General features: G+C 33.7%; 1 protein-coding gene across 3 annotated transcripts in view; it reads left to right on the forward strand.

Annotated features, from left to right (window-relative positions):
- Nucleotides 1-27395, forward strand: part of KCNH5 (potassium voltage-gated channel subfamily H member 5) — a 275201-nt gene that overhangs the window by 155306 nt on the left and 92500 nt on the right. For all 3 annotated transcript variants that reach the window (XM_011384653.2, XM_023527121.1, XM_011384646.2), the window contains one exon: nt 11998-12197. In XM_011384653.2, coding sequence (XP_011382955.1) covers nt 11998-12197 — 200 coding nt within the window. The remainder of the gene's footprint in view (nt 1-11997; nt 12198-27395) is intronic.

A 27395-nucleotide genomic window follows, 5' to 3' on the forward strand; every position in this document is an offset into this window, starting at 1 on the left:
AGGATGAAGCAACAAGGGGGAGAGATATATTAGTTATCTATTGCTATGTAAGAAATGACTCCAAAACATAGTGACAGTCCTACAATGATTCATTGTTTCTCACGATCCTGTTGGTTAACTGGGCAACTAGTTCTTTTGCTCCACGTGCTTGGGCTCCCACAGGCAACTACATTTAGTTGGCACCTCAGCTAGGGGCTTGGTTTCCCCTGGAACTACATGGATAGCTAGACCTTTTTCTATCCTTACTGTCCCTCAGTACGATCAAATTTCTTCAGGAATGGTGGTCTCAAGGCAACATTACAAGAGAGCAAAAGTCAAACATGGAAGTTCCCTTAAGGTCTAGCTTGAGAAGTTGCATAATATAATTTCTGCCACATTCTATTGAAAAAAAATGAAGTCACAAAGCCAGCACAGATTAAAGGAAATAGATTTTGGTGGAAGATGCAATAAAGTCTCATTGCAAAGAGATGTGCATGCCAAAAGAGGAATAATTTGTAGTCATATTTTGAGATTCACCACCAGGGAACTGCATGAAAAAGATTTGGAAGCAAGAATAAATTATATTCAGAGTCAGCAGAAGATAGGTTATGATGCTGTTTTTCAGAGGATACGAGAGGCTCTTGGCTATTCTACGGCACCGTTCTTAGGATCACCAACAATTTGTTTAGGTTGTTGGCAGTACCTCTGCACTCTTTGGATCTTGGATAAATCATACGTATGTTTTGGCTTAAAGGTATTTCAGTATTATTTTAAGTATTATATTTAATTCTTTCATATTAACGTAAGCATAATGGTAAAACCTACTATACAGATATATAGATGTATAGAAAGAGTAAGTGATTTAATATTATTCTCTATTTATTGCTTTTCGTATTCATTTTCATAAAGATTAGAGAAATGATTGCAGGTATCTTTACTGAAAAGAGGTAGATAAGAGTAAATGGGGTCAAATATATGGTGACAGAAAGAAATTTAACTTTGGATGGTGAACACACAATACAATATACAAATCATGTATTATAGAATTGTACACTCAAAACCTATATAATTTTATTAACCAATGCACCCCCAATAACTTTAATAAAAAAAGAAAGAAAAGCAATTAAAATGTGTATCTAGTACAAAATAAACACAGAATAGCCATAACTTTTGCAAAATTCCTTTTTCACCATAGAGAAACAATTCTGGACTCACTGTATTGTCTCTTTTTTTCCCCCATAGCTGATAATGCTAGACTTACAACTGATAAAACAGGTAGATCTTTGCATCTTATAATTTGAAGGACATAGGAAAATCTCTGCATCAAATCATTGGGCTGCTACAGTATCTAAATCTCATCATTGTAGTTTTCTTATTTTGTATTTTTGAGGTTTTTTTAAAATAAAAAATACAATATAAGAATTTATAAGTATCCTGGAAAATGCAACTTATGTTATCATCTACTAATCAGATCACATTATATTTGAACTCTCCATGTGCGTGTATGCACGTGTATGTGTACGAATGGAGATGGTAGAAAATATGCCTTCTCCTAACATAGAGGAAAAAGAAATAGAAACAAAAAAGAAGTGCCAAAAATACATCGTCACAACTTTTAGACGTAGAAAATAAAAAACAAAATCTCCTTAATTGCAAAAAAAAAAATCCATTATGCTCTCTTTTCCAGTTGGCATTCTGCTCCTTATGTTCATGCTGACCCTTGCCCATCTTTATATCACTGTTACAAGCACGTCTTATTTTTCGTTAGTCACTTGTAGTCACCTAAAGTTTTAGTCATTCTTTGCCATTATGATTGTCAAAAAATAATGTCAAAATGAAAGTATCTCCTTTTCCTTCTGGCATCTCTGAGTGACTCTGCATGACCAGCAGTCTCTGTCTGTGTGCCTTTTTATTTCTCAAACTCCTCACATTTCTCCTTGCCTCCTTCTAAGCTGGTTTTAGAATTCCTGAGAAACATGAAAAAGAATGACCAGTGTCCCAAGTTTGGCATATCTAGGAGTACCCTCATTGGAGATTGTGTTCAGTACTTAAGACATTTAAGCTCCCTGCTAAGTATTTTTTTAGTGACTAAGCTAGCCTTTGTATCAGCTGCTAGGGACCTCTAAAGATAACATACATTTTAATCTTTGATTGTCTCTGGTTGCCTGACAGTTGATATATTTTGGGAGCTTTTGTTTGACTCATAATAAATGAGTCTGAAATGATGAGGTCAGTGTTCATTGAGCATCTATAATTATTGTTCCTCAGATTTCAGAGGTATTGTTCTGTATCATCCTGTTCATCTTTATCAAAGTTGCAAAAACTTCTATAGCTATGCAAGCAATGTGAAGGTACTAATTTATTAGAAGTCAAATGAATTGTGCTGTATTATAAAGAATAAAGAATATTGATTTATTTAGCATGAAAGACAAAATAACTATCATAGAAGGATAAAGTGAAGATAAAGCTATTTTGATCCTTTGATTCTTTGTTTATACTAATACTTCAATTTCTTGGAGTTCTTTTGAATGAACAATCTTGTACATCTTTCCATTCATCCACCTCCATTTCTAACACCTTTGGTCATATATTAATAATTGATGAACATAGGTTCATGATTAATTTCTTTAAATTAAGTGACTCCTAAGGATATGTAGGAAATGATATTAATAAGCATCGCCATTTAATTATTGAGACTATTTTGATGGAGTCAGTTGTTATGGTAATTGTGGGATGAGCTGCAAGCTAGTGAAATTTGTCCAATGTTGTTATAATTTGGTAAGTTCAAAAAATTTACCTTTTGATCCTTTCTGCATCCCCAACTTATCTCACTATTTGACAATTAATTCAAAAATGATTCAATCAATTTGTAATGCCTGGAATTTCCCCTTCAAAATTGCAACATCCCTGAGAGGGATAGTATATTAAATAGTTTTCAATATTTAACACTTTAAGTAGTTAATGAGATTAGTTCTAGGATAATTGGCATAGTTCAAGTACTACACAGAATGGAGGCATAGATTAAGTGAAGACTAGAAAAGAAAAAAATGTCTGCCTCATATGTGGATGCTTAGAGGGTGCCTACATATATAGGTCATTACAAAGGAGCATCTAGGGAAATCAGGAGCCATTATGTGAGAGCGGAAAGGAGAATAAGACTTTGAAACTGGAGGTTTCTGAAGATCAGCTTCTTCACTTTGTTGTAAAGGCAACTGGAGTCATTTCAAATGTTTTAAGAGGCCGTATGCAATACATACAATCACAGATTGATGGAACATTTACTTCCACACCTTTAATACCATTATTAAAGGTGGACTTTAGTGAATATAAATAAAGAGGGAAATGATGGTTAAACCACCTATGTGGCTTTAAAGGTTACCAGAAATGCATTCTCATATTAATATTTTAAATTGCTCAATCTAGTGCCAATGATTGCTTGCCAAGATTTATAAAAGAAAGGTAATTGGGAAAAGTAAATGTCAGATGTCATCATGAACAGGGACAAAATGTCTAAAAAATACATATTATCGATAAGGAGATGAATGGATGCAGCTTGACCTAAGGAGCAAACAAAATGAAGTGACTGATGAACATAAGGTCTTCAGAGACCTGGATATCATCATCTTATCTGTTATCATGAGCAATTCATAGGAGTGGAGGCTGAGGTACAATTAATTAGCTGAATACAGATTTTTGGCTCTACGAATTGTTTAACTATGAGAAATAAACTATAGTTTATATACTTGAAATAGCTATAAGTTCATTTGTGGACTTTTGTAAACTGTGTAAAGGAAAAGATCAGTACCCTTCTTTCAAAGAATGAGATTTTGTAGAATTAAATAGTTTTTTGTAAGAAGTAATGAATACTACTTGAGAGCAAGGGTTATATCTTTTTTATCATTGAATCACTAGTGGCTAGTGTAGTGGCTGACGTATAATAGATATTCAGTAAATATCTACTGAATGCAATAATGCTTGAATGAATAATGGAATCTGTGATTTGTGTTATAGCATTATTCAATCCTTTTAAATTTATTTGGGTGACATTGGTTAATAAAATTACATAGATTTCAAGTGTACAATTTCAAGTGTACAATATATATATTGCATTTTGTTCACCACCCAAAGTTAAATTTCCTTCCATCATCTTATATTTGACTCCCCTTACCCATATCTGCACCCCTTCCCCCCGGTAACCACTAAACTGACAAATGACAAACAAACAGAGACTCGTGGACACAGACAACAGTGACATTATTCAATCTTTTAACCTATGTCTCTTTTTGAAAAGTAGATGTTTTTGTTTTAAAATATAAAATATATAAAATGTTTAGAAAAGTATTTTTTCAGAATATACTATTGGGCTCTGATATGCATCATAAGGAGTTCACTATCCTCTTCCCTGAGTTCCCCACCCAGTTGAGAATCGATCTGTCCTTATTAGGATTTATTATTGTATTTGCATAACTAATCACACTCAGTAACTTAAAACAAAACAACCATTTATTTTACTCATGAACCTGTAATTTATTTAGGGCTAGGAGGACATGCCTTATTTCTAGTCCATGTGGTATCAGCTGGGGGTGACTTGAATGGGTCTGAAAAATCCACTTCTTAATTGGCTCAGCCACATACAAGCTATTTGCTGCACATATAATCATAGGTTGATGGAACATTTTCCTTCTTGTTTTAACTATGATTATTAAATATGAATATAAACAGAGAAGTGATGATTGAACCACTCATGTAGCCATAGTGTTACCAGAAATGTCTTCTCATGTCAATATTTTAAATTGGTAAGTTTAAGGCCCGTGCTGAGCTGGGAGCTCAGCCAAGGCTATTGGCCAGGGACCTTGATTCTTCTCCATGTGGGCCTCTCTAGAAGAATGCTTGGTTTTCTCACGACATGGAAGCAAGATTCCAAGAACAGGTATTCTAATAGTGAGGAATTGGAAGTTTCTAGTTTCTTAAGACCTCGACCCAGATACTGGAATATGATCATATTACCATATTCTATTGGTAAAACAGAATGTTCCGGGATTCTGGAGGCAGAGATACAGACCCTGCCTCACAATGGAAAAGATGTCAGGGAATTTGTAACCATCTTTGATCTACTAATTATCTTCAAAATAATCCCTTTGGTGAATAAGAAAAATATAATGCTTTTTAGAAAAGACATTTACTGGTGTGTATGCCAGAATTACCAAAACTTTAAATGTGATAAGTTTGTAAAATTAGCTTGTTTTAAGTTGTCTTAAGCCTAAAAGGCTGCAGAAGAGCATATTACAAGGGGCTTATCAAATTTTAACAAGTTAGCTTGATATTATTAAAGTAGGTGAACTGACTATCTGGTATCTCATTCAAAGGATAAAATTATATAACAGGCCTCTACAAAAATGGCCAGGCCAAGCATGGACATTCATGTTTGACAAATGACAGTAGGCCTTCCCAATTTATATATTATCTTAATATGGTAAGGGCATGTATCACCTGGGTTTCTAAATATTTCATTCTCCTACTTGCATTAATAAGGTGTATTCCTTCTATGTTTTTGTCTCACCTGTAGTGAGACTTTGATTTGAAAAAATGTTTCCGAATAACTATTTCCTGGGTTTCTATTGTGTGAATTTGCTGGAAAAAAATATCTGAACACCTACTATGTTCCAGGAACTGGTCTGTGTTCTGGAAATAAAGCAGTGAGCAAAATGGACAAGGCCCATGCTTGCACTCATGGAATTTCCATTTCTAGTTGCTAAGATAGATAATAAACAAGCAGATTAATATGTAATGTAAATTAAAGTAGTGATAAATAAGATTAAGAACATAGTAAGGGAATGGAGAGTGATATTAGAAGAAGAGAATATTTATACAGGTGATCTGCAAAGGACTCTGTGATGAGTTGGGATTTTGAGCAGAGATCTGAATGAAGAAAGGAGATAAACTAGGTGAAGAACTTGCAGAAGGAACAGATAGTGAAGGGGCCCTGAACAGTGGATGGGTTTAGAATGTTTGACTAGTACCAAGAAGGCTAGCATGGAGCAAAGGGAGTGAGAGAATGGCTGGTAGAAATTATGATCAGTGAGGGAAGGCAGTGCTCTGAATATATGTATCCTTGGACCACGACTAGGTTGGATTTAAGTCTATGTATAATGGAAAAGGTTTTAAGTGGAAGAGGGCCAAGGTTAATTTATATATTATTTAGACATATTATTAATACATATTAATATGTTATTTATATATATTATTTCTGTTGCACAAAAAATTAATTATTTGGAAGCTATTTCCATGATGATGATCATGATGATGATCATGATGATGATACGTAAAATTTCATGAATGCTTTCTCCTACTGGACTCTCTTTTATAACTTATTTTATATGAGTTATCACATTTAACACAACTCCTTTGCGAAGATAGTAGTGTATAAGTGAGGGTGTAGAAACCTAGAGAGTATTAGAAACAGATTCAAAGACACAAAGCTGGTAAGTGGAAAAATGCATACTGTTAAAGACTATGAGAGGGTGCTGGTAGAGGTAGTGAGAAGTGATTGATTTGAGGCTACATTTTGAAGGTAGGACCGACAGGAATTGTTGATGGATTAGATGTAGGAGATGAATCAAAGAGTGAATTGAAGGATGACTTTGTAGTTTTTGGTCTGAGCAACTAGGCATGGCTTTGCAATTTACGGAGATGAAAAAGTGCCTTTGGCTGTTGGAGAGAGTGTGTTGTAAATTAAGAGTTCTTTTTTGGATATGGCTGACTTGAACAGCTATTAGGCATCCAAGACGATATGTGTGTCTAATTCAGGGCAGAGGGTATGTCATCATTGAGAGAAGCTGCATATGGCTACATGAGAACTTCCTGCACTCTTTTTGCAACTTATTTTAAAGTAAAAAAAAAATTTTTAAACATATACATATAATTGATCTCTTACTTTAAATTATGACCATGTTTAGCCCTTCGCATACTCACATGAAAATAAGAGTCAGAAGTGAATATCTTTGTAAATATGCCAAACTTATTGGGATGTTGATTACATTCTTCACTTATTAATGTTGTAAACTTTTAATACATTGGTAGTTTTCATATTTTAGTGCTTAAATGTTTCATTTGGGCAGAATATGTGCATATTTAAGGTATCCAGAAAGATGAAATGCATGGTAATTTTTTACACTAAAAACCAGTAGTAAGACACTTTGGTGAATACAGCGTATTGCAAGCATCTTAGGGAGCCAAACAAGTTAAATATGTCAAAATAATAGGTAGTTCTGTGATAATTATTGACAACTTAGAATAGCTGAGCACTATTAAAAAAACATGATTGTAGCATTGTTTCATTAAATGCTTATTATTTTAAAAACACATTCTTTTATTTCTTTTCTGAAAAAGTGAAATTCCATATTTGTTTCATAATTTTTCCATCATTTGTTCACATTATTTCTATTTGTTTTTTTTTAATACCACAGTAGTGGAATAGAGATGTTAAGTCTGTGATTACTTTTTTTTGTTGTTTTGTTTTTAAGTATAAATATTCAAAGGCTTAAAGACCCAGTCGAGAAATCAGCACTATAGTTTTCTTATTCAATCTTTAACAAAATATCATCTATCTTGAAAATTGTCTGCACTGGAAACAAAATAAGTAACAGCAAAAAACTGACTGAATGTTTATAAAATTATAGCTTCCTGTTGTGAGATTATAATTTGTTGTACTCAGAGAAAAATTGTTCTTAAAAAAAGCCAAATGATTTTCTGAAAATATGTTAAAGGTCTTTAGATGTTTTACTAGCTTGATTATTTTGAAATAATTTTTTAGTTTTTCAATTATAGTTGCCATACAATATTATATTAATTTCAGGTGTACAACATAGTGATTAGACATTTATATGACTTAACAAGTGAACACCCCAATAAGTCTAGTACCCATCTGACACCATATAGTTATTACAATATTATTGACTATATTCCCTGTGTTATGCTTTATATCCCTATGACTCTTTTGTAACTACCAATTTGTACTTCTTAGTCCCTTCCACTTTTCACCCACATCCCTAAACCCTCTCCTATCTGGCATCCTTCAAAATGTTCTCTGTATCTATAAGTTTGTTTCTGTTTTGTTTGCTTATTCTTTAGATTCCACATGTAAGTGAAATCATATGGGATTTGACTTTCTCTCTCTTACTTAATCCAGTCTGCACAATACCTTCTAGGTCCATACATTTTGCAGATGGCAAGATGTCATTCTTTTATTAAATATTTTTTTTATGGCTGAGTAATATTTCATTGCATATATGTTCCACCTCTTTATCCATTCATCCACTGATGGGCACTCAGGTTGCCTCCATATCTTAGCCATTGTAAATAATGCTGCAATGAACATATGATGCACATGTCTCTCTGAAGCAGTATTTTGGGTTTCTTTGGATAAATACCCAGAAGTGGGATTACTGGGTCCTACTTTATCTCTTATTATGGCTTTTGTTTTAAAATCTTATTTTGTCTGGTATAAGTATTATACCAGAAAAAAGCTATTACCCTAGCTTTCCCCCCCACCCCATTTTTGTGAAATACCTTTTTCCATCCCTTTAGTTTCATTTTGTGTGTGTGTGTTTTGATCTGAAGTGAATCTCTTTTAGGCAGCATATGTAAGGACCTTATTCATTCAGCCACCCTTTCTTTTGATTGGAGCATTTAATCCTTTCACATGTAAAGTAATTGTTGCTAGATATGAGTTGTTGCCATTTTATTATTCATATTTTTTTAATTTTTTTCTTCTTTTTAAAGAAATCCCTCTAACATTTCTTTTAATACTAGTTTGGTTTTTATGAACTCTTTTAGCTTTTTATCTGTCCTTAGATTCTAAATGATAGCTCTGCTGGGTAGAGTAATCTTTGTTGTAGGTCCTTACTTTTCATCATTTTGAATACTTCATTCCAGTCCCTTCTGGCCTGCAAAGTTTCCGTTTAGAAATCAGCTGACAGTCTTATGGGAGCTCCTGTGTAGGTAACTAGATGCTTTTCTCTTGCTGCTTTTAAGATTCTCTCTTTGTCTTTAAACTTTGGCATTTTAATTATGACATGACTTGGTGTGAGCCTCTTTAGGTTCATCTTGTTCGGGACTCTGCACTTCCTGGGCTTGTGTGTTTATTTCTTTTGCCAAGTTCAGGAAGTTTTATGTCATTATTTCTTCAAATAGATTTTTAATTTATTGCTCTCTTTCTTCTCCTTCTGGTGCCCCTGTGATATGAATGTTGGTATACTTGATGTTGTCCCAGAGGCTTGTCCTCATTCCTGGGATTCTTTTTTCTCATTCCTGTTCGGATTTGGTGTTTTCTGCTACCTTATCTTCTAAGTCACTGATGTGATCCTCTGCTTCATCTAATCAACTGTTGATTCCCTCTAATGTGTTCTTCTTTCAGTTATTATATTCATTTCTGACTGCTTCTTTTTTATGTTTTCTATCTCTTTGTTAAAGTTTTCATGAGTTCTTCTACTCTTCCCCTAAGTTCAATGAGCATCCTTATAACCAGTGTTTTGAACTCTGCATCTGGTAGATTGCTTATCTCCATTTTGTTTATTTTTCTGAAGTTTTATTCTGTTATTTGGTACATGTTTCTTTGTCTCCCCATTTTTATTGCTTTTCTGTGTTTGTTTCTGTCTTTTACGTAGGGCTCCTAAGACTCCTGGTCTTAGTAGAGTAGCCTTATGTAGTAGGTGTCCTGTGGGGCCCCACTTTAGCAGGGCTCTCATGCCTGCTCACTCTGCTCTTTCAGTATGTTGTCCTCGGATGCAGCCTCAGGTGGTGCTCCAGCTTGGATCAAATGCCGGCCCCAGGGCCTCTGGGGAAGGTCCCCACCACAGGCCAAGTTCAGCTGCAGCCTATGCACTGCCTGGGGCCACCTGGCAAGAGTCACCATGTACTTTGCAGATGGCCACCACCTGTGCTGGGCTTAGAGGTGCCTCGAAAGGCCAGGCCACAAACTGAGGCCAGATGCCACTAGTGCCAGGCTTAGAGCTGCTCAACAAGTTATATGGAGCATGTAGAGGCCAGATGCTGCTTGTTTGGGTTTTGTGAACCTTTGAAAGATTTTAGGAAAGTCTGCAATATGGTCCAAGACAGGTCACTTGTATGGAAAAGCCTCTGGAGGTGGTTTGGGTGGGCCCACAAGTTGGGAGGGGTGGGACCTCAAGGAATCACCTGGGTGGGGAAACTTGTGTTAGCCAGGTTATTGGAGACTCAGCTGCCTGCCAGGAGGGAGGAGGGCCCAACAAAAGAACAATGGATTCTGCCAGCACTTCTTTCTGGGAGAAAGCTGCCTCTCCAGCCCTTGCCCTGAGGCCAGACAATTTAGTTCCTCCCCATATGTCCTTGACAGTTGTTAAACAACTGCCCCAGTGCTGGAGCTCAGAGCAAGTGAGCCTGTTAGAGAGTAAGTCTGTATGCAGGCCCTTTAAGAGGAATATCTGTAACTCCCGCAGCCCTCCATCTCACTCAGCCACAAATTCTGCTGGTTTTCACAGCTAGAGGTGGTGGGAATTTCTCTTCCTGGCACTGGAACCCTGGGCTGGGGAACTCCATGTGGGGCTGGGACCTCTCATTCCTCTGGGGGAACCTCTGCAGCCAATATAGCCTTTCTGATTCTTGGTCACCACACACTGTTGTGGGACCAGCCCATTTCCCACCTTGGCTCCTCCTATCAGTCTTAAGATGGCCTCTTACGTGTGTCTCTAGTTGTAGGACTTCTGTTCAGCCAGACCTCAGGTGATTTCCAATGATGGTTGTTTTGTAAGTTTTGTTACAATTTTGATGTGATTATGAGAGGAGCCAAGCACAGTGTCTACCTACTATGTTATCTTGACTGAAAGTTCTTCACTAGCTTGATTTTATACCACTTCCATCAAATGGGATTTTTGTTGATGAAATGGCAAAATGAAACAGCCCATACTTTGTTTAGAGGAGTCATTTTTCAAATGCTTGGAGGATATAGAATGGAAATGATCATTGTCTGATATTCTACTTATTTGTGAAATGCTTACAGAATGGATGTGGTTACTAAACATTTGTTTACTGAATATTAAGGTAAAGTACTGCCTCCTTTCAAAAGATCTTAATGTTAAAACGAGAATGAAGCCAAAGGGACAGGATAGAGTGGGGATGGTGTACATTCGAGGGTATGTTCAATTTGGGTTGAACTCATCTGCTTTTCAAAGCTTTTATAAGATCAGGTAAACATTAGTAGCCTAACCAGATCTGATGAGAAAAGGATTGGTAAATTATAGGTTGAGGGAGAGGGTCATAGTCAGGGGCATTACAAAACCCTATCTCATTTATAGGCTCCTGTAGATAAATATGAATGGTCTGCAAGCTGGCTTTACTCTTAATTAAAGGATAGAATCGAAAAGCTTACAACACTGACATACTGACATGAGTTTAATAACTTGAAGTTTTAGGCACTTTCCAAGTTTTATTTTAACTGTTAATTCCAAGACTGTTTTCCTTTAAAACCGTCTAAAACTAGAACACTTTAATTTGTCTTCATTCTCTATATTTTTTATGTTCTGTCAAAAATCTTTATAAGTAGGAAAGTATTCCAAAAGCTGGAAGGAGCAAGCAGTATGAAAGAGCATACATTTCTAAACTGGATTATTAATCCATGGAAAATTCAAATTTTTTAGGCTTCATTCAGAAGGACAAGGCTAGAAGGTAACTTTAGTCATAAGGCTAGAATTTCTTAGGGAAATTATAACTTTAGATCATTTAATTCTTCACAAAATCTGTTAGCGACTCATATTTTGCCACATTGACTAGAATATTGCATGCTCATAAAATTATATTTATCATGCTGAAGATAACATTTACGGAGTGAATATTAGATTCCAGCACTCTTCAGGGATTAGCATGCATTAACCCTCAAAGTTTATAAAGACATCTCTGTCAAATTATTCATTTATTGGGCCTATATTCACATTATTTATTGCACTTGAGATATTTGTTTTATTTTCATCATTTCTTCTCTTTCAGCTCTTCTTTATGCAACTATTTTTGGAAATGTTACCACAATTTTCCAGCAAATGTATGCCAATACCAACCGATACCATGAGATGCTGAATAATGTACGGGACTTTCTCAAACTCTATCAGGTCCCCAAAGGCCTTAGTGAACGAGTCATGGATTATATTGTCTCAACATGGTCCATGTCAAAAGGCATCGACACAGAGAAGGTATGGATTATTACTGTTGTTATTTATTTTCTATTTCAATAGGATCTTCAGATGCCTGGAGTTTTCTCACTCACATATTACTTGTATAATTACTTCATAAATGTTACTCTGTATTTCATAAGTGACATATCAATCAATCATGTTACTGAGTGCTTAGAAGGTACAAAGCACTCAACCATTAACTATAAATTAGTACTAGTCATCACACTCAATTTAGAAATTGTAGTTCCTGAAAACAACTAATTACTTAATTTCCATAAAACACTCTCATTACCAGTCAGAATAATCTGCTGCATTCCTCTAAAACTCTAACAATGCTGCCATTTCTCCTGGTATATTTTATTCTTGATTTCTCTTTTGACTTTTTGACCATTTAGAAAGAAACTACCTTACTTATACACTAAAAAAATTATATGTCTGCTATCCTCCACTTAAATCTCTCCCTTTTCTAAACACAAGACTTTTAGAAAAAAACAATCATAATTTATTTTACTTTGTAAGCACCAGTGAAGGGTATTATTTTTAGGTACTGATTTTTGACATATGTAATAATCAGACAGCACATTGCTTTCCTTGCCATTTCCCACAAATTTTATTTGTTTTATTAATATGAGTTGACTGGTAGTTTTTCTATAAGACCTGTTTAACAAATACCTTTCAATAGCACAGGGAAAGAGCAAACTACAAAGTAGATGTTTAGTTAGGGGAATTTCATGAAACAACAAGTAGATAGTTTTTTAAGCCAGAGGAGGTGTTATTAGAAGATGGCTGAGGGAATATGTAGGGAATGAACATAGAATATGAGAAATGAGGGAGAGAAGCCTTCAAAGGGAGTGCAGATGAGCTACTCAAGGCTAACTATGTAGAAGAATCATGAAAGAGAGTGAGATGTACTGCTCTTTCAACATTTTACAAGATGCAGTATAAATTTTCTGGTTAAATGGCCACTTAAATGGAATGTGTGACCACAAAGGAAAAAAGAAAAATTACATTTCTGTGGAATTTAATTTATATGTAAGTGAGCCAATACATGGTTAGTAGGGAGGATATCCAAAGAAGGAACAGAGACTGCACTCAGGGGAGCAGGTGATAGTCAGTGTTTAAGATATCAAATGTAGGCTGTCCTTTGAGATCTACATTCAGTGAAACCGAGGTCAAGAGGCAACCATGTACCTTGTCCATCACCATCTCCAGCAGAAGCTTTTCTGTCCGGAAAATGCAATGGGGTCACGTGGTAGCTGACAGAAAACATGAGTAAAATGATGGAATAATGGCCTTTTACATTAGAAAAGAGCCCAACCCATAGCATATGCTACCCCTTGAGGACCTGTTCAACTGCCTGCTTCATGATATAGTTAGGGTATAATACACTGGCATGGCGTGTATCAAGAAGTGCACATGCCATGCAGCTGGGAAGGATTTATAGTTCCTATTATTTATCACTTTTTTTTTTTTTTTGATTTACTTGTTGTCATTTGTGGTCACAGAACTGTACTTCTGATTATCAGAGTACTGATGGAGAATGGAATAGTAAGAAAAAAAGATGGAGAGGCTCATATTAAAAGTGAAAAATATTTAATTTAAATGAAAATATTTTTAAAGAAATAAGTAAAAATATTAAAATGAATTAGCTTTTGTATAAAAAAAGTCATGGATGTGCTTCCTAACTGAATGGAGAATCCTTTAAGTAGTTTTTGACTAATAGGAGAAGCAGATTTAGATAACTGTGGCAAATATGACAGTTTTGTTGTGCACATATAAAACATCTGAAGTTTAATTTAAAGTAGCAGCAAATTCCTCATGCTTGTATCGATTTCTCCCAGACTAATAATAAAATCTCCACCCAGATGCATAAGAAGTTATAGTAACAGTACTGCAAATAAAGAGACATATGCCAAAGTTTCAGTCTGGGAAGGAGATATAGGAGATTCCTACGAATTGCCTAGTCAATGAGGCTGAATTTAAAAATGTGTTCATAGATTACACACCATATCCTATATTGAACAAGAAGTAGTAAACCTAATAACCAGAGCAGATGACTTATGTGCCTGTCAGGCCTTCCACAAGGGTAGAAAAAAGAAAATGAAAGACTGATGACAATATTGAAATAAATTCTGTAGTTATAGTCACATTCTTAGTAATGTGGATGTACTTGATGATGTAACTTTAGTAAACAGCTTCTCAATTTTAACAATTATCCCGCATTTGATGTTAGAGACCTCTATTAGACTTTCTGTACCCTAATAAGCCAAATACTTGCTTTGCTATCTTTATCTTACATTTTGTTGATTATTTCAAATACTTTAATAACGGTGGTTGTTACCATATTTGACTATGGATATATACCCTGAAAAAAATTGAAATATAATGTATGAAGCCAAATGTCTTTGTTCTGATGCTTCTCTCATTCTAAGGGAGCTTTATTTTTTTCAGTTGCTAATACAATAGAATATAATGATATATTGCAGCTAATTAGAGAAAAACCTTTGCCCCAATTACTGAGATTTCCTTCTATCTTTCCCACATATTTAGTTATATGGATTTTTTTTTAATTCAGCTTTAACCCACAAGCAAATTATTCATTGTCATTTAATTCAATCTTAACTTGTCTTATGTGAATAATGCTTTCTCTAATACAAATTTTGGCATTAAAATCAGTACTGACATGGAGATTGTAGCATTTTTATCATGAAAGGTAGCCTTAGGCAATGTTTTTTATACAGAACACTACCTAGATTAATTTTATTTGGTTGAAAGTATTTTATTGACTACTAATTACAATAGCTGCTTTAGATTAGTTTTAAATTTAATAACCAAAATCCATCCTGTGAGCTTTGCTACTTGCTAACATTCTATGCACTTAAAAAACAAGAGAAACTGGTGGAATGAGTGAGGATTTACATGGAAAAGAGGAGATTATGGAAAAAAAAAGAAGGGATGATGGTTAAAAGCTCAAAAAATATATCCTACAGTTTGAAATGACTTTACAGGGAAATAATTCAAGTGAAGTAAATGGCTGGGGACTTTATTTTCTGTTTTGGAGACCATATGAAAAAATGTACAACTTGTGTAATGTTGTGTAAGCCACATATTTTTCATCATACTGCATTTTTTTTTCAGCTTGTTTTATGGAATGAAGCTTAAAATCTTATCATTATTTTTTATTTTCTACTGTCTTACTATTTTTTTAACATGTAATTTGGAAAAATGAATAGAAAAAGCTCTTTGGTCTTCATTTCTTGTTTCCTATGTTTTGTAATAAGCATAAACTATGAGTAAGAAGATCCCACTATATGAAAAGTTCTGGCAGAATTATGCAAAATATTCAGGCAGAATTATGCTTTTAGAATTTAAAGAAATTGAGATTTTGAATATTTTAAAATCCTGGGTTAATTTTAAACCTAATCTATCACGGAAGCGCTCTACGTCTTCCAAATATAGTAGGTGATATATTATTTTTCCTGCAAGTTAAAGTAACTTCCTTTTAATCAGTTTACTTATATATTTTTTTTAATTAGAAAAGTGAGTCTCGATATTTCTTTGTATTCCTAAGTGTGAAAAACAAGGATGATGTTCTTATACATACACAGCATAATTTTCTTGGTTCAATATTTAAATACATCACGAGGTTCCTATAGCAATGTATAGCTGAACCCAAGAGTGAAGGCACTAGCCTTCCAAGAACTGCTCCACAGAAAAATATGCTGAGTTAAATATGCCATGTAAATATATACATTTGAATATAGTAAAATAACTGGTCTTAAGATGCATTAAAAGCACTTTGTCTTTGGATCAAGAGAGGTAATAATCATCCCAATACAATCTATGTTAATCGGATCAGAGAAAAGTATTTGTTCAATTTCCAGCTAGATATTTTAAAAGAAATATTATCAAATGGCTGCACAGTTACCAGAAGATGATCAAGATGGTATACAGTTCTGGGAATCTTGTAAGATGAATAGTTAAAGGAAATATGAAAATTTAGTTTGGCTAATTGAAAACTTGAGGAGAGTATGACAGATGATTTGAAATATTTGAAATATTTAAAAACACAGTGATCTATATGCTTCAGGAGGAAATTAATTACTTGCCAGTAAAGGATACAGGCAGAACATAGTACAGGTCCTGACACTAAGATTATATGATAATTGCATCTGAATCCTTTTGAGTACTGTTATGTATCGGAACTTGCTTACAATCCAAACACATATATTCAAGGGATCCTGTATAAAAATTATAGAACAAAATTCTATAATGATTCAATAATTACTTCACCCCCCCATTTTTTTTTTATCAGTATAGCTAAGTACTGTAGTTTCACAAATGGAACTAACTAGTTGTTCCAAGGTGATAGGACAGATACCATCTTAAAAAAATTATGAGGACCCAGAATCCTTGATGGGACTAAGCCAGGACAGGTGCATGAAATAACTGTCATATTTTTCCTGTGGTCTTTAAGTAACCTTCTAGTTGAGCAAGATAGACTATGATAGCCTAATCTATCATTACAAGGAACTATATTTTTCAGTCTATGGTATGAAATCATGCCTCAAATATCTGAAAACTGTGACTTTTCTATCTATACCTAAACATGTCAAGGGAACTTAACTATTGTCACGTCTCCATGTGATTCTTAGTTGTTATCTACTGAAATATTACAGAGTAAGCATTCAGAGTTATTTTTGACATTTCTCTTTCCTAGCTGACCTATAGGTTTTATCTGAATAAGTAGACTATATCTGAAACCTCAATTTTATTTTTCCTTTTATATATCAGAAGTTAAATAAAATAGAACTAAAGGGTTTATTAGAAACGTTACAAGTAGATGAGAACTTTAAGTAATATTTTCTGTGATACTAATTTGGAACATTCAAATATATACATAGTTTGTCATGAGTTTTTGGCATAGTTTAAGAGTGCTCCAATTCAAGCTTTATATTGCTGTTAGCTAGTTATTAGAGAACTTTTTGTGTGTCAGGTAGTAGGTAATATTAGTTTTCTCTGGTAGGATAGGGAGACATTGTATAACTAAGTTAAATCATGAATGATTCGAACGTTTCTCTAGGAATAATATTAAGTGCATTTTTCTTAATGTGCCATGTCGAAATTACTTTAGTGTAGTAGTATAAGCTAGTTTGTACTTCATTTTCTCACCGCTCTGCCTCTGAGGAGGGGACGAAGGAATTATTTGATACCATAGTCCAAGAATGAGAAGGTGACATTATAGGGCTATGGTTGATTTGCTCAGTAGCCTGGCTTTTTTTTAGATCATGAGGAATGGGTTCCATGCTTCTGTGTTCACAGCTATAATGGAGATACCACCACACCACCCACCTTACTTAGTTAGCTGGAGAATGAAGAGTGCCTGCATAGTGCTGGCATAAGATAAACAATAGTAAGTGCTAGCAAATAATTTAATCTAGTATGATTATAATTGATTTCATCCTTTACCAGTCATAAACTACAAGAACTAGGTCATGACTGGCACCATTTTTAATCTTGGTTCTTGCTTGGTATTTGGTAGGTACTGTTGTCTTTAAATATAGATGAAAAGAGAACCTCAGTTGGAGAGTAATTTGGGTGAATATTTCTATATACATACACATTGAATGGAAAGACACAAACATAATTTAGACTTTAGACTTTGGGGAAAAATTAAATCATGAATGAATTACATGCTGCAGATGGTGTTATAGTATGAGTAGGTGTTTGTAGCTAACCTATTATTTTTTTTTCTGAGCTGCCTTGATTGATCTGTTTTCAAACTCTAAATCTGAAAAAGTGGCTATTGAAACACCTATTTTTGAATGAGATTATAGTGCTTCCTGCACAGCTTTTGCAGTTTACTAGTTTAAAGGTAGGATATGCAGATGGTTGGATTTTATTTACTGAACTTAAAAAAAGATATTTTAATTTCCTGTGATTTCTCTTGTTTTTATTAGTTGACTATATTTGTTAAATATTTTTTTCCAGGGCTTCATGGCTTTCTACTCCCCATCCAATTTCCCATCTCTTTCCCGGTTTTCATGGTAATGCCTAAAAGATACCTGTCCTTCGGCTCAGGCCGTTTGCTTTTGATTTTGCATTCATTTGCATTCTATGAAGTACTGAAAGCCATTTTTAACTCCTTTACTAGTAGTGCCAAATAACCATAGGCATCCCTGTCTGGCACAGCAGAAGGCAGCAAGAGGGTGGAGAGAATAGTGCAAAATAGACTAAAATAAAAATACAAATTGTTATATAAGAAATAGATTCTTCTAGTATTCACTGCCAATTGCCTGAGATGCCCCTTCATGCCCTGCTCCTGGGCAAGGTCCTGCAGTCAAGAAGAGCACACGGTGGTACAATCTGGAAGCTTTCTCCTACTTCTGCTTTTTATGAGTCATGATCTGTCTTGAGACCTTCAGACATTCTTTTCTCACATTAGCATTCTTCCTCATTTCTTTATGTCATGAACTTTCTTGAGGAAGTCTTCACCACCCTAATTTCTTCTGGGATCATCTCTGAGACATAGAAGATGCCGATTAAGGAAGGATCTATACTATGGTAGCATTTATAAATAGGAAAATAGTCATCTTTTAAAATTTGCATTTACATCAAAGAGAACCATGGTTTTTATAGAGTATTGTAGTAATTGCTATGGAGTGGTAAATACAATCCCTGCTCTTGTGTTGCTCCAGAGTCTAATGGGATTGGAAAGACAACCACAGAAATAAACATATTATTCTAAATTGTACTGATGCTTGAAATACAATATAAGGAACCATGTAAGATTTTTTTTAAAAAAAGAGAAGGGATAAATCTAGATTGGGATGGCGTGAATTAAAGAAGGCAATAGAAAAAGCGATAAAATTTGGACATAAAAGGTTGTCAGAAACTGAAACTCTTTACATATTTTTAAATAAAACTCAAATTACCTATGTGCTAATAGTCAAGTAACTGGTTTGAAGACGGAAAACAATAGAAAGGAGAAAAAGCAAAACTTTAGTTCATTGACTACTAATAAGTCATTAATTAACTGATATTAATTAACTGTACATGGTCTATGCAGTCCATTTCCATAGAATAACTGTAGTTTCACAAATGGAACTAACTAATTGTTGCAAGGTGATAGGACAGATACCATCTTAAAAAAATTATGAGGACCCAGAATCCTTGAGGAAGATTAGCATTTTAACTGAATGTTAATCTTACTCTAAAACCAATAAAAACACCTAAATCAATGCAGAGACATATTGACCTTATTAGTACCCTAATCCTGATTAACAAGCACATATATTTAGAATTAGGTCTGCTGCCTTTGTGGTCAAGTGTCTGAGAATACATTCATAACCAGAGTAGAGCTTCACACATTCTGTTATTATCACTGTTACCAAGAATGAATAAATGTCAGAGTAAATGTATTTATTTATATGGCCATTTTAGTTCTAAAAATGTTTACTTAATAGAAATATATAATTGTTATATAAAGTTAGAAATAAGAACTAGAAAAAGAAGATATAAAAAATCACCTATAATCCTACAACTCACAGAAACATAGCTTGCCACATCTATTCTGCAAGATTTTGTAAACATATATTTTTATGTTATAAATATATTCTGCATAAACATTTGTATTCCATTTAAAGGGTATGTCATAATATATTTATCAGTCTCCTTATTATTAGCTATTTAAGATGGCTAATGATTGATTATATTAAGTTAAACACTGAGAATAGGATTTTCCATGTCAAAGGGTAGGTACATTTTCTAGCTCATATTATTATTTTTATAGTTTGTTTTAAAAGGTCAAGAGCTTTAACTAATATTAGTTTACATGTGTCCTTTTTCAGAATAACATTGTTAATATCAGGTGTTAATCTTTTAATCTTCGTGAATTTAATAGGTCAATAATCTTAATATGTTTAATTTTTATTTTTTCCAAAAAAAAAAGAACAAAATTATTCCCAATTTACTAATACAGAAATTTGGCTGTTAAGGGAGTAAGTGACTTGTCTTTTACATACACAGAGGGACTTGAATTTGGACCAAGTCTGCATTACAGAGGCAATGATCTAGCCATTCTGCTACTTGTTGTACATTATTATCTGGTAGACAAATATCTATCATACCTTAATTATTGTTTTTTTTTTCTTTTCACATGTATTCTTTCAAATAAGCTTTCCTTACACTCCCCAATCATCATCTTCCTATACACTGAAAATAAATCTTAGCTTTTGACTGGAATTTCAACATCATGATATCAGGGTTAAATCATACAGCACAAGCCATCTGAAAACTTGTACAGGTTGGTTGCTCAGATGAGGTATGGCAGGCTCATGTGAAGTAATTCCAGATCTTGGACATAAATCTTCTAATGCAGAGTTATTGGTTCTACTTCCAGAAGCCAATGTGAAGATCAAGAGATTCTGTGGTTTGGGTACAAACTGGAGGTAGCATAGGTGAAGTATGATGGACAAATTGCTGAATCAACAGTAAGGACACTTGAGTTCTAGTCAGCTAGTCTCCCAGTCTAGTTGCCATATTCCAACTGGATGATCAGTCACTTAAACTCATAGAATTTATATTCTTTCATGATCTTTCCATTTCTAAGATTAAAATTTAAATGCATATTTGGGAAGATTTTGTGAGAAACGGTAGCAGTATCCTTTTAGCACTCAGGAAAAATCAGGAGACAGAGTCTAAATAATAGCTAAATAATTATAATAATAGCTTATTATTATAACCCTTGTATCAAACTTTAGGTTGATAATAACTGAGAAATTAATGGGAAGTAGCACTCTTATGGGGAACCAGTTACTGTTAGAAGAGAAACAACCCAGCACAGCCACCAAGTTACACCCAATACTTTCAATTAAGATCTCTCTTGTCTAATGGCACAATTTAAAGTTCCAGTTCATCCAAAGAGACTTTCCCTTTTTAATCTGACAGTTATTACTTGGCTTCAGAGTGCCTGGTAAAGTAGTAAAATCAATGGTTACATAATTTTAGCACATTTTTAATGATTCACCCGCTTCAGTAAATTACAGAGCGCAATACAATTAGCAGTAATTCATTCATTTAACAATTCTCAATATAGTTGAGAACCATTCATCCATATTGTTAGGAAGCAAATAAAATCAAAACCCCAAACTCCAAATCCTCTTTACTGTTAATGGTAATATTTTGTCATTTAAATCCTCTGTTAGAAGAGTTTTGATTTAATAATGGTTTATTAATTTTGTAATAAATATTGTGTGGTTAGAGGAAAATGGAAAATTCTTTTAAAAAGGAAGTGAAATTCTCTGGGCTGAGAGCTGAGGTCTGACAGAAAGTTTATTCAAGAATTTATATATATTTATATAGATATTGACATATAGGTTGGTGTTTAAAGCTCTGTTTCCTGTTCCAGTATTCAATAATAAATGTCAATTAAGTCCCTACTTAGACTCAATACATTGTTCCAGTCTCTGGGATGACAGTGGTAAATCAGACAGTTCCTATCATACAGAACTTGCAGTCTAGCAAGACTGATCAAATCAATTCTGCTTTCTTTTACCTGCTGATACTGTTTTATGGTTATTTCAAGAGATACTTGGCTTCCAGATCTGGGACACCTGGAAGAATGTAGACCAAGAATAAGAGGGTAATGAAACACACATTTAGTGACTCTAATGGCAGAGTCTGTTTGATTCTGTTTCTAGAGTTCTGACTCTGAAGTCCATGCTCTTTGCCTCACTCACTTATTTCAGACCTACTGTGTTCCAGATGCTATGCCAGGCACTGGAGATGAAGCTGTGAACAAGATAGGTAGGGTCCTTGCCTCATGAAACTTACAATTTAATGGGTGTAGACAGAGAAAAATAGTTGCATAAATAATATTTTCCAATTCCCTAATTAAAATCTAAATAATTATGAAGTGTTAGCATTCAAGGTAAAAATGATAATCTTTAAAAGCAATACAAAACAAAAAAACTTTGGTTTTCCTCCTTAACATAGAGAAGAGTGGTTCTCACCTGTATTGAGAATAAGTAAATGTATTATTTCTAACATTCTATACTTTGAGATATATTGAAGTCTCTGAATCCTTATAAACATGTTACAATTATGTGATCTTTGATTACCACTTTGTAAGTACTCTAAAGCCAAATAATAGCGTGATTGTGAAAATTCTTGTTTGTTTTTATTAATCCATGAGAGATATGTAATTTTATTAAACTGAATTGGTATAATTACAACCAGGAACAATAAAACCTGGAATTTTAGTAAGCTTCTGTTGCCTAACTTGTGTTTATATAAGTAATAAGTATGATGGGGGGAGCACTATTAATATATTCATTCAGTACTTTTAACAAAAAGACCTGGTTATGTAAACTAAATTTCATGGAATATTAGAGCTAATATTCTTAATATTAAAATTATCTTTTACTAGTTTTAAGAAAGTTCTTGTAGTGAAATCTCCCTACAAACGCACAAAGAGTTCCATTGATTTGACTTTTTGATGGGTATTGAAAAAGGTTCAAGAATAAGGCAAAACAAAACAAACATGGAAACAAACAAAACACCCAACTAATTTTTCTCTCTTCACACATTATTTTTGAAGTCTTTTATAGGAGATTCAAACGAGCTGTTTAAAAAACCCAAATCTTAATTTTATAACCTTTACTTTGATAATAAAACACATGATGTAAGATTATCATTTTAATTTTAATATACCTCCTTTCTCTATTGGCAATTGTGCATAAGAATATTAGTGTCAAAGCATCAATTATTTCACAGAAATAAGTTTCCCAGTTGATTGAGACTTGTACTTTCCTGCATAAAATTATTTAAGAAGGATCTTGAGAAAAACCTTTTAAATAATATTACATATTTTCCCTAACGCATGTATAAGAATATTAAATATCACATAAATTAGGACAATAGTTTCACCACAAAGGAGCACTATGCCTTTTCATGAACTTAAACATGTACTTGTTTAATCCTATCATTCCAAATCTCTTAACAGAGAAAGACAGTCTGGTCACTACAGTTTTAAGGATGACCTCTTAAAAATTATATACCAAACATAACTTATCCTTATGTTTGTTCACATTATATTGACTTTCACACAAAATTATAGACATCTCATAAAATTAAAAGCAATATAAAACAAGATAGTACGATAGACATACATAAATATGAACACATATTGGTAAAGGATTAAGCATAATAGAGGTGTCTATCCACCTGGAGTGTCATTGTTACTGAACTTGGTCATATTGAGCTTTTAATTTTCCTGGCAGCTGAATTAAAAAAAGAAATCTTGTTTATTAAAGAAAACAAACACATTTGTCTAAAGAATTATATATTTTCTTCTGGCATTGAATCTAAAAAGAACTTTGTCATATAAGACTTTTTGTTTGCAAGCAATAGAGCAAATTGGTTAAGATCAAGGATCAGGAAGCTTTGCATACAGGACCAGACGATGCATTTGTGGACCATATGATCTTTGTCTCAACTATTCATCTTGCCATTGTACATGAAATGAGCTGTAGATAATATGTAAGTAAATGAATATAGCTATGTCCCAATGAAAACTTGTTTATGAACCCATTCATTTGAATTTCATATATGTTCACATGTCATAATATATTATTTTTCTTTTGATTTCTTTTAACTATTTAAAAATGTAAAAATCATTCTTAGGTCACTGACTATACAAACACAGATGCTGGGCTAGATTTGGCCCTCAGGTCCTAATTTGCTGACCTCTGCTTCTGATTATTGGATCTCTAGTAAGATTGTCATATTTATATCCTATTTAAAATTGCAGCATCTCCATTTCTAAAGTTCTTAAGTATCTCCCCTGATTTAGTTTTCTTCACAGAACTTCTGATAATCAAAAGTATTATTTATATAGTTCATGTTTTTATTTGTTAATTGGGTCCTATTAGAATAAACATTTTGCGCAGGCAGAGAGTTTTGCCTCTTTCTGTCCACTACTGAATAATTAATTAGCACCTAGAATAGTGATTGGTAAATAGTAGATACTCAATAAATATTTATTTTATCAATGGCTATAATTCTGGGGTTCATAAAGGCATATAAATTTGGTAGCCATTAATATATAAAAGGCCATGAAGACCTAGCTGTGATCACTCAAAATGACACTATAGCTAGGAAAAAGAAAAGAATATAAGATCGAGCTTTAAGAAACTGCTATCTTTAGATGAGGTAAATGAGAAGAGGCCAAAACGGACACTGAGCAGTGGCTGGTGATTACAGATGAAAAGCAGAAATATTTTATTTTATGGAATCCAAGAGAGAAAATGAACAACTGTCTTGAAATCTTCTAAAAGATAAATAAAGTTAAATGTGGAAAATTCCACTTGGATTTTTCAATGTGGTGCTTACTGGTGAACTTAATAAAAGCAGATTTATTAAAGTAGCAGAGACAGATGCAGCATTGGAGTGAGGAAGAGTAATGTGTAGTAATTAGACGTGTGATTTTGGTAAAAAAATAATCAAATTAACATATGGTAATGATACATGTTAATGAGTCTAAAAATAGCACTGAACATATGGGGAGACTTTGTATATGACTGACATATGCCAATATATATTAGTGGGAAAAGCAAGATCGTTCACTAAATGTTATTTGGATTAATGGTTACTCATATGGGAAAAAGTTCAATTTGACCTCTTCTTCACACCATATCAATCAATTCTGAGCTTTAAGACTTAAATATGAAAAACAACATCATTTTTTTCTAAAATAGAAGAAATATATATCCTACAATTCATAAGAAATCATAAAAGACCCTAATAGCCAAAAAGTTCTTAAGAATGAACAACAAAACTAGAGGAATCACACTTCCTGATTACAAACTATATTACAAATCTACAGTAATTAAAACGGTATGCTACTATCATATACTATATATATATATACTATAGGTCAGTATGCTACTAACATAAAGACAGATATACATATATATATATAAATATATATGTTAGTATGCTACTAACATAAAGCCAGAAATAAATTCACGCATATATAGTCAAGTGATCTTTGAGAGGATGTAAAGAGTTAAAAATGGGGAAAGTCTCTTCAAGGAGTGGTGATGGGAAGTAAACCCATGTTTATATGGGTAAATAATTTTTGACAAAAAAGCCAAAAACATGCAGTGGAGAAAGGAAAGCCTCTTTAATAAATGGTTCTGGGAAAACTGGAAAGCCACCTGCAAAAGAATGAAACTAGACTGTTGTCTATCACCACACACCAAAATTAACTCGAAATAGATTAAGGACCTGAATATAAGACCTGAAACAATAGATTGCATAGAAGAGAACATAGGAACTAAACTTATGGACTTTGGACTTAAAGAGGATTTTGTGAAATTGACCTTAAAGGCAAGGGGAATAAAAGCAAAAATAAATTAATGAGACTACATCAAACTAAAAAGCTCAGTACAGCAAAAGAAACCATCAACAAGGTAAAGAGAGAACCATCCGAATGGGAAAATATATTTGTAAGCAATGTCTCCGATAAGGGCCTAATATCTAAAATATACAAAGAACTCATACAACTCAATAACAACAAAAAAATAAACAATCCAATCAAAAAATAGACAGAGGACCTGAACAGACACTTCTCACGAGAAGACAGACAAACGACCAACAAATATATGAAAAGATGTTCATCATCTCTAGCTATTAGGGAAATGTAAATTAAAACCACAATGAGATACCATCTCACACCTGTTAGAATAGCCATTATCAACAGGACAAGTAATAACAAGTGTTGGAGAGGATGCGGAGAAAAAAGAACCCTCATACACTGCTGGTGGGACTACAAATTGGTACAGCCACTATGGAAAACAGTTTGGAGTTTCCTCAAAAAACTAAGAATGGATCTACCATATGATCCAGTAATCCCTCTCTTGGATATTTACCCCAAAGACTTGAAAACCCATATCCAAAAAGATATTCGCACACTGATATTCATAGCAGCATTATTCATGGTAGCCAGTACATGGAAGCAACCAAAGTGCCCTACCATAAATGATTGACTAAAGAAGCTGTGGTACATATATACAATGGAATACTACTCAGCCATAAGAAGAGATGAAATACTGCCATTTGCGGCAACATGGATGGGCCTCAAAATAATCATGCTAAGTGAAATAAGCCAGACAGAAAAAGTTGAAAACCATATGATATCACTTATATGTGGAATATAAACCTAAAAGCAACAAATGAACAGAAAACTCATGGACGTGGACAATAGACTAGTGGTTACCAGAGGGGAGGGAAGAGGGAGGAGGTAGATACAGTAAAGTGGGTCACAGAAAGAAATCTAACTATGGAAAGTGAACACATAATGCATTATATATATGCCTTACTGTTAAATTGTACACTTGAAACTTACTGGATTCCATTAACCAATGTCACCATAAAAACAAACAAATAATAAAAAAAGAAATGGTGGTGAGAAAACTGGATATTCACATGCAAAAGAATGAAATTGGATCCTTACCATACACCATACACACACACACAAACAACTCAAAATGGATTAAAGACAAACATAAGACCTGGAACTGTAAAACTCCTGGAAGAAAACATAGAGAAAGCTTCATGACATTGGTCTTGATAATGATTTTTTTGGTTATGATACCAAAAGCACAGGCAACAAAAGCAAAAATAGACAAGTAGAATTATATCAAACTAAAAAGCCTCTATACTGCAAAGGAAATAATTAACAGAGTAAAAAAGCAGCCTCTGGAAAGAGAAAAAGTATTTGCAAACCCTATATCTGATAAATGGTTAATAACTCCAAAATATATAAGAAATTCATACAACTCAGTATATAATTCATACAATAATAACCCAATTAAATGGGCAAGGACTTAAATAGACATTTCTCCATGGAAGACATACAAATGTTTAATGATATATGAAAAGATGCTCAACATCACTAATCATCAGGGAAATACAAGTTAAAACCACACTTCGCTGATATCACCTTGTACCTGTTAGGATGGCTGTTAACAAGAAACCAAAAGATAAGTATTGGCGACGATGTAAAGAGATTGGAACCCTTGCACACTAATGATGGGAAGTAAAATAGTATGGCCTCTATGAAAAACAGTATGGAGGTTCTTCAAAAATTAGAAATAGAAAACCATATTTCCAGCAATCACATTTCTGGATATTTAGCCAAAATAATTGAAA

The sequence above is a fragment of the Pteropus vampyrus genome, unplaced genomic scaffold, assembly GCF_000151845.1.
Source record: "Pteropus vampyrus isolate Shadow unplaced genomic scaffold, Pvam_2.0 Scaffold15, whole genome shotgun sequence".
Lineage (NCBI taxonomy): Eukaryota > Metazoa > Chordata > Mammalia > Chiroptera > Pteropodidae > Pteropus > Pteropus vampyrus.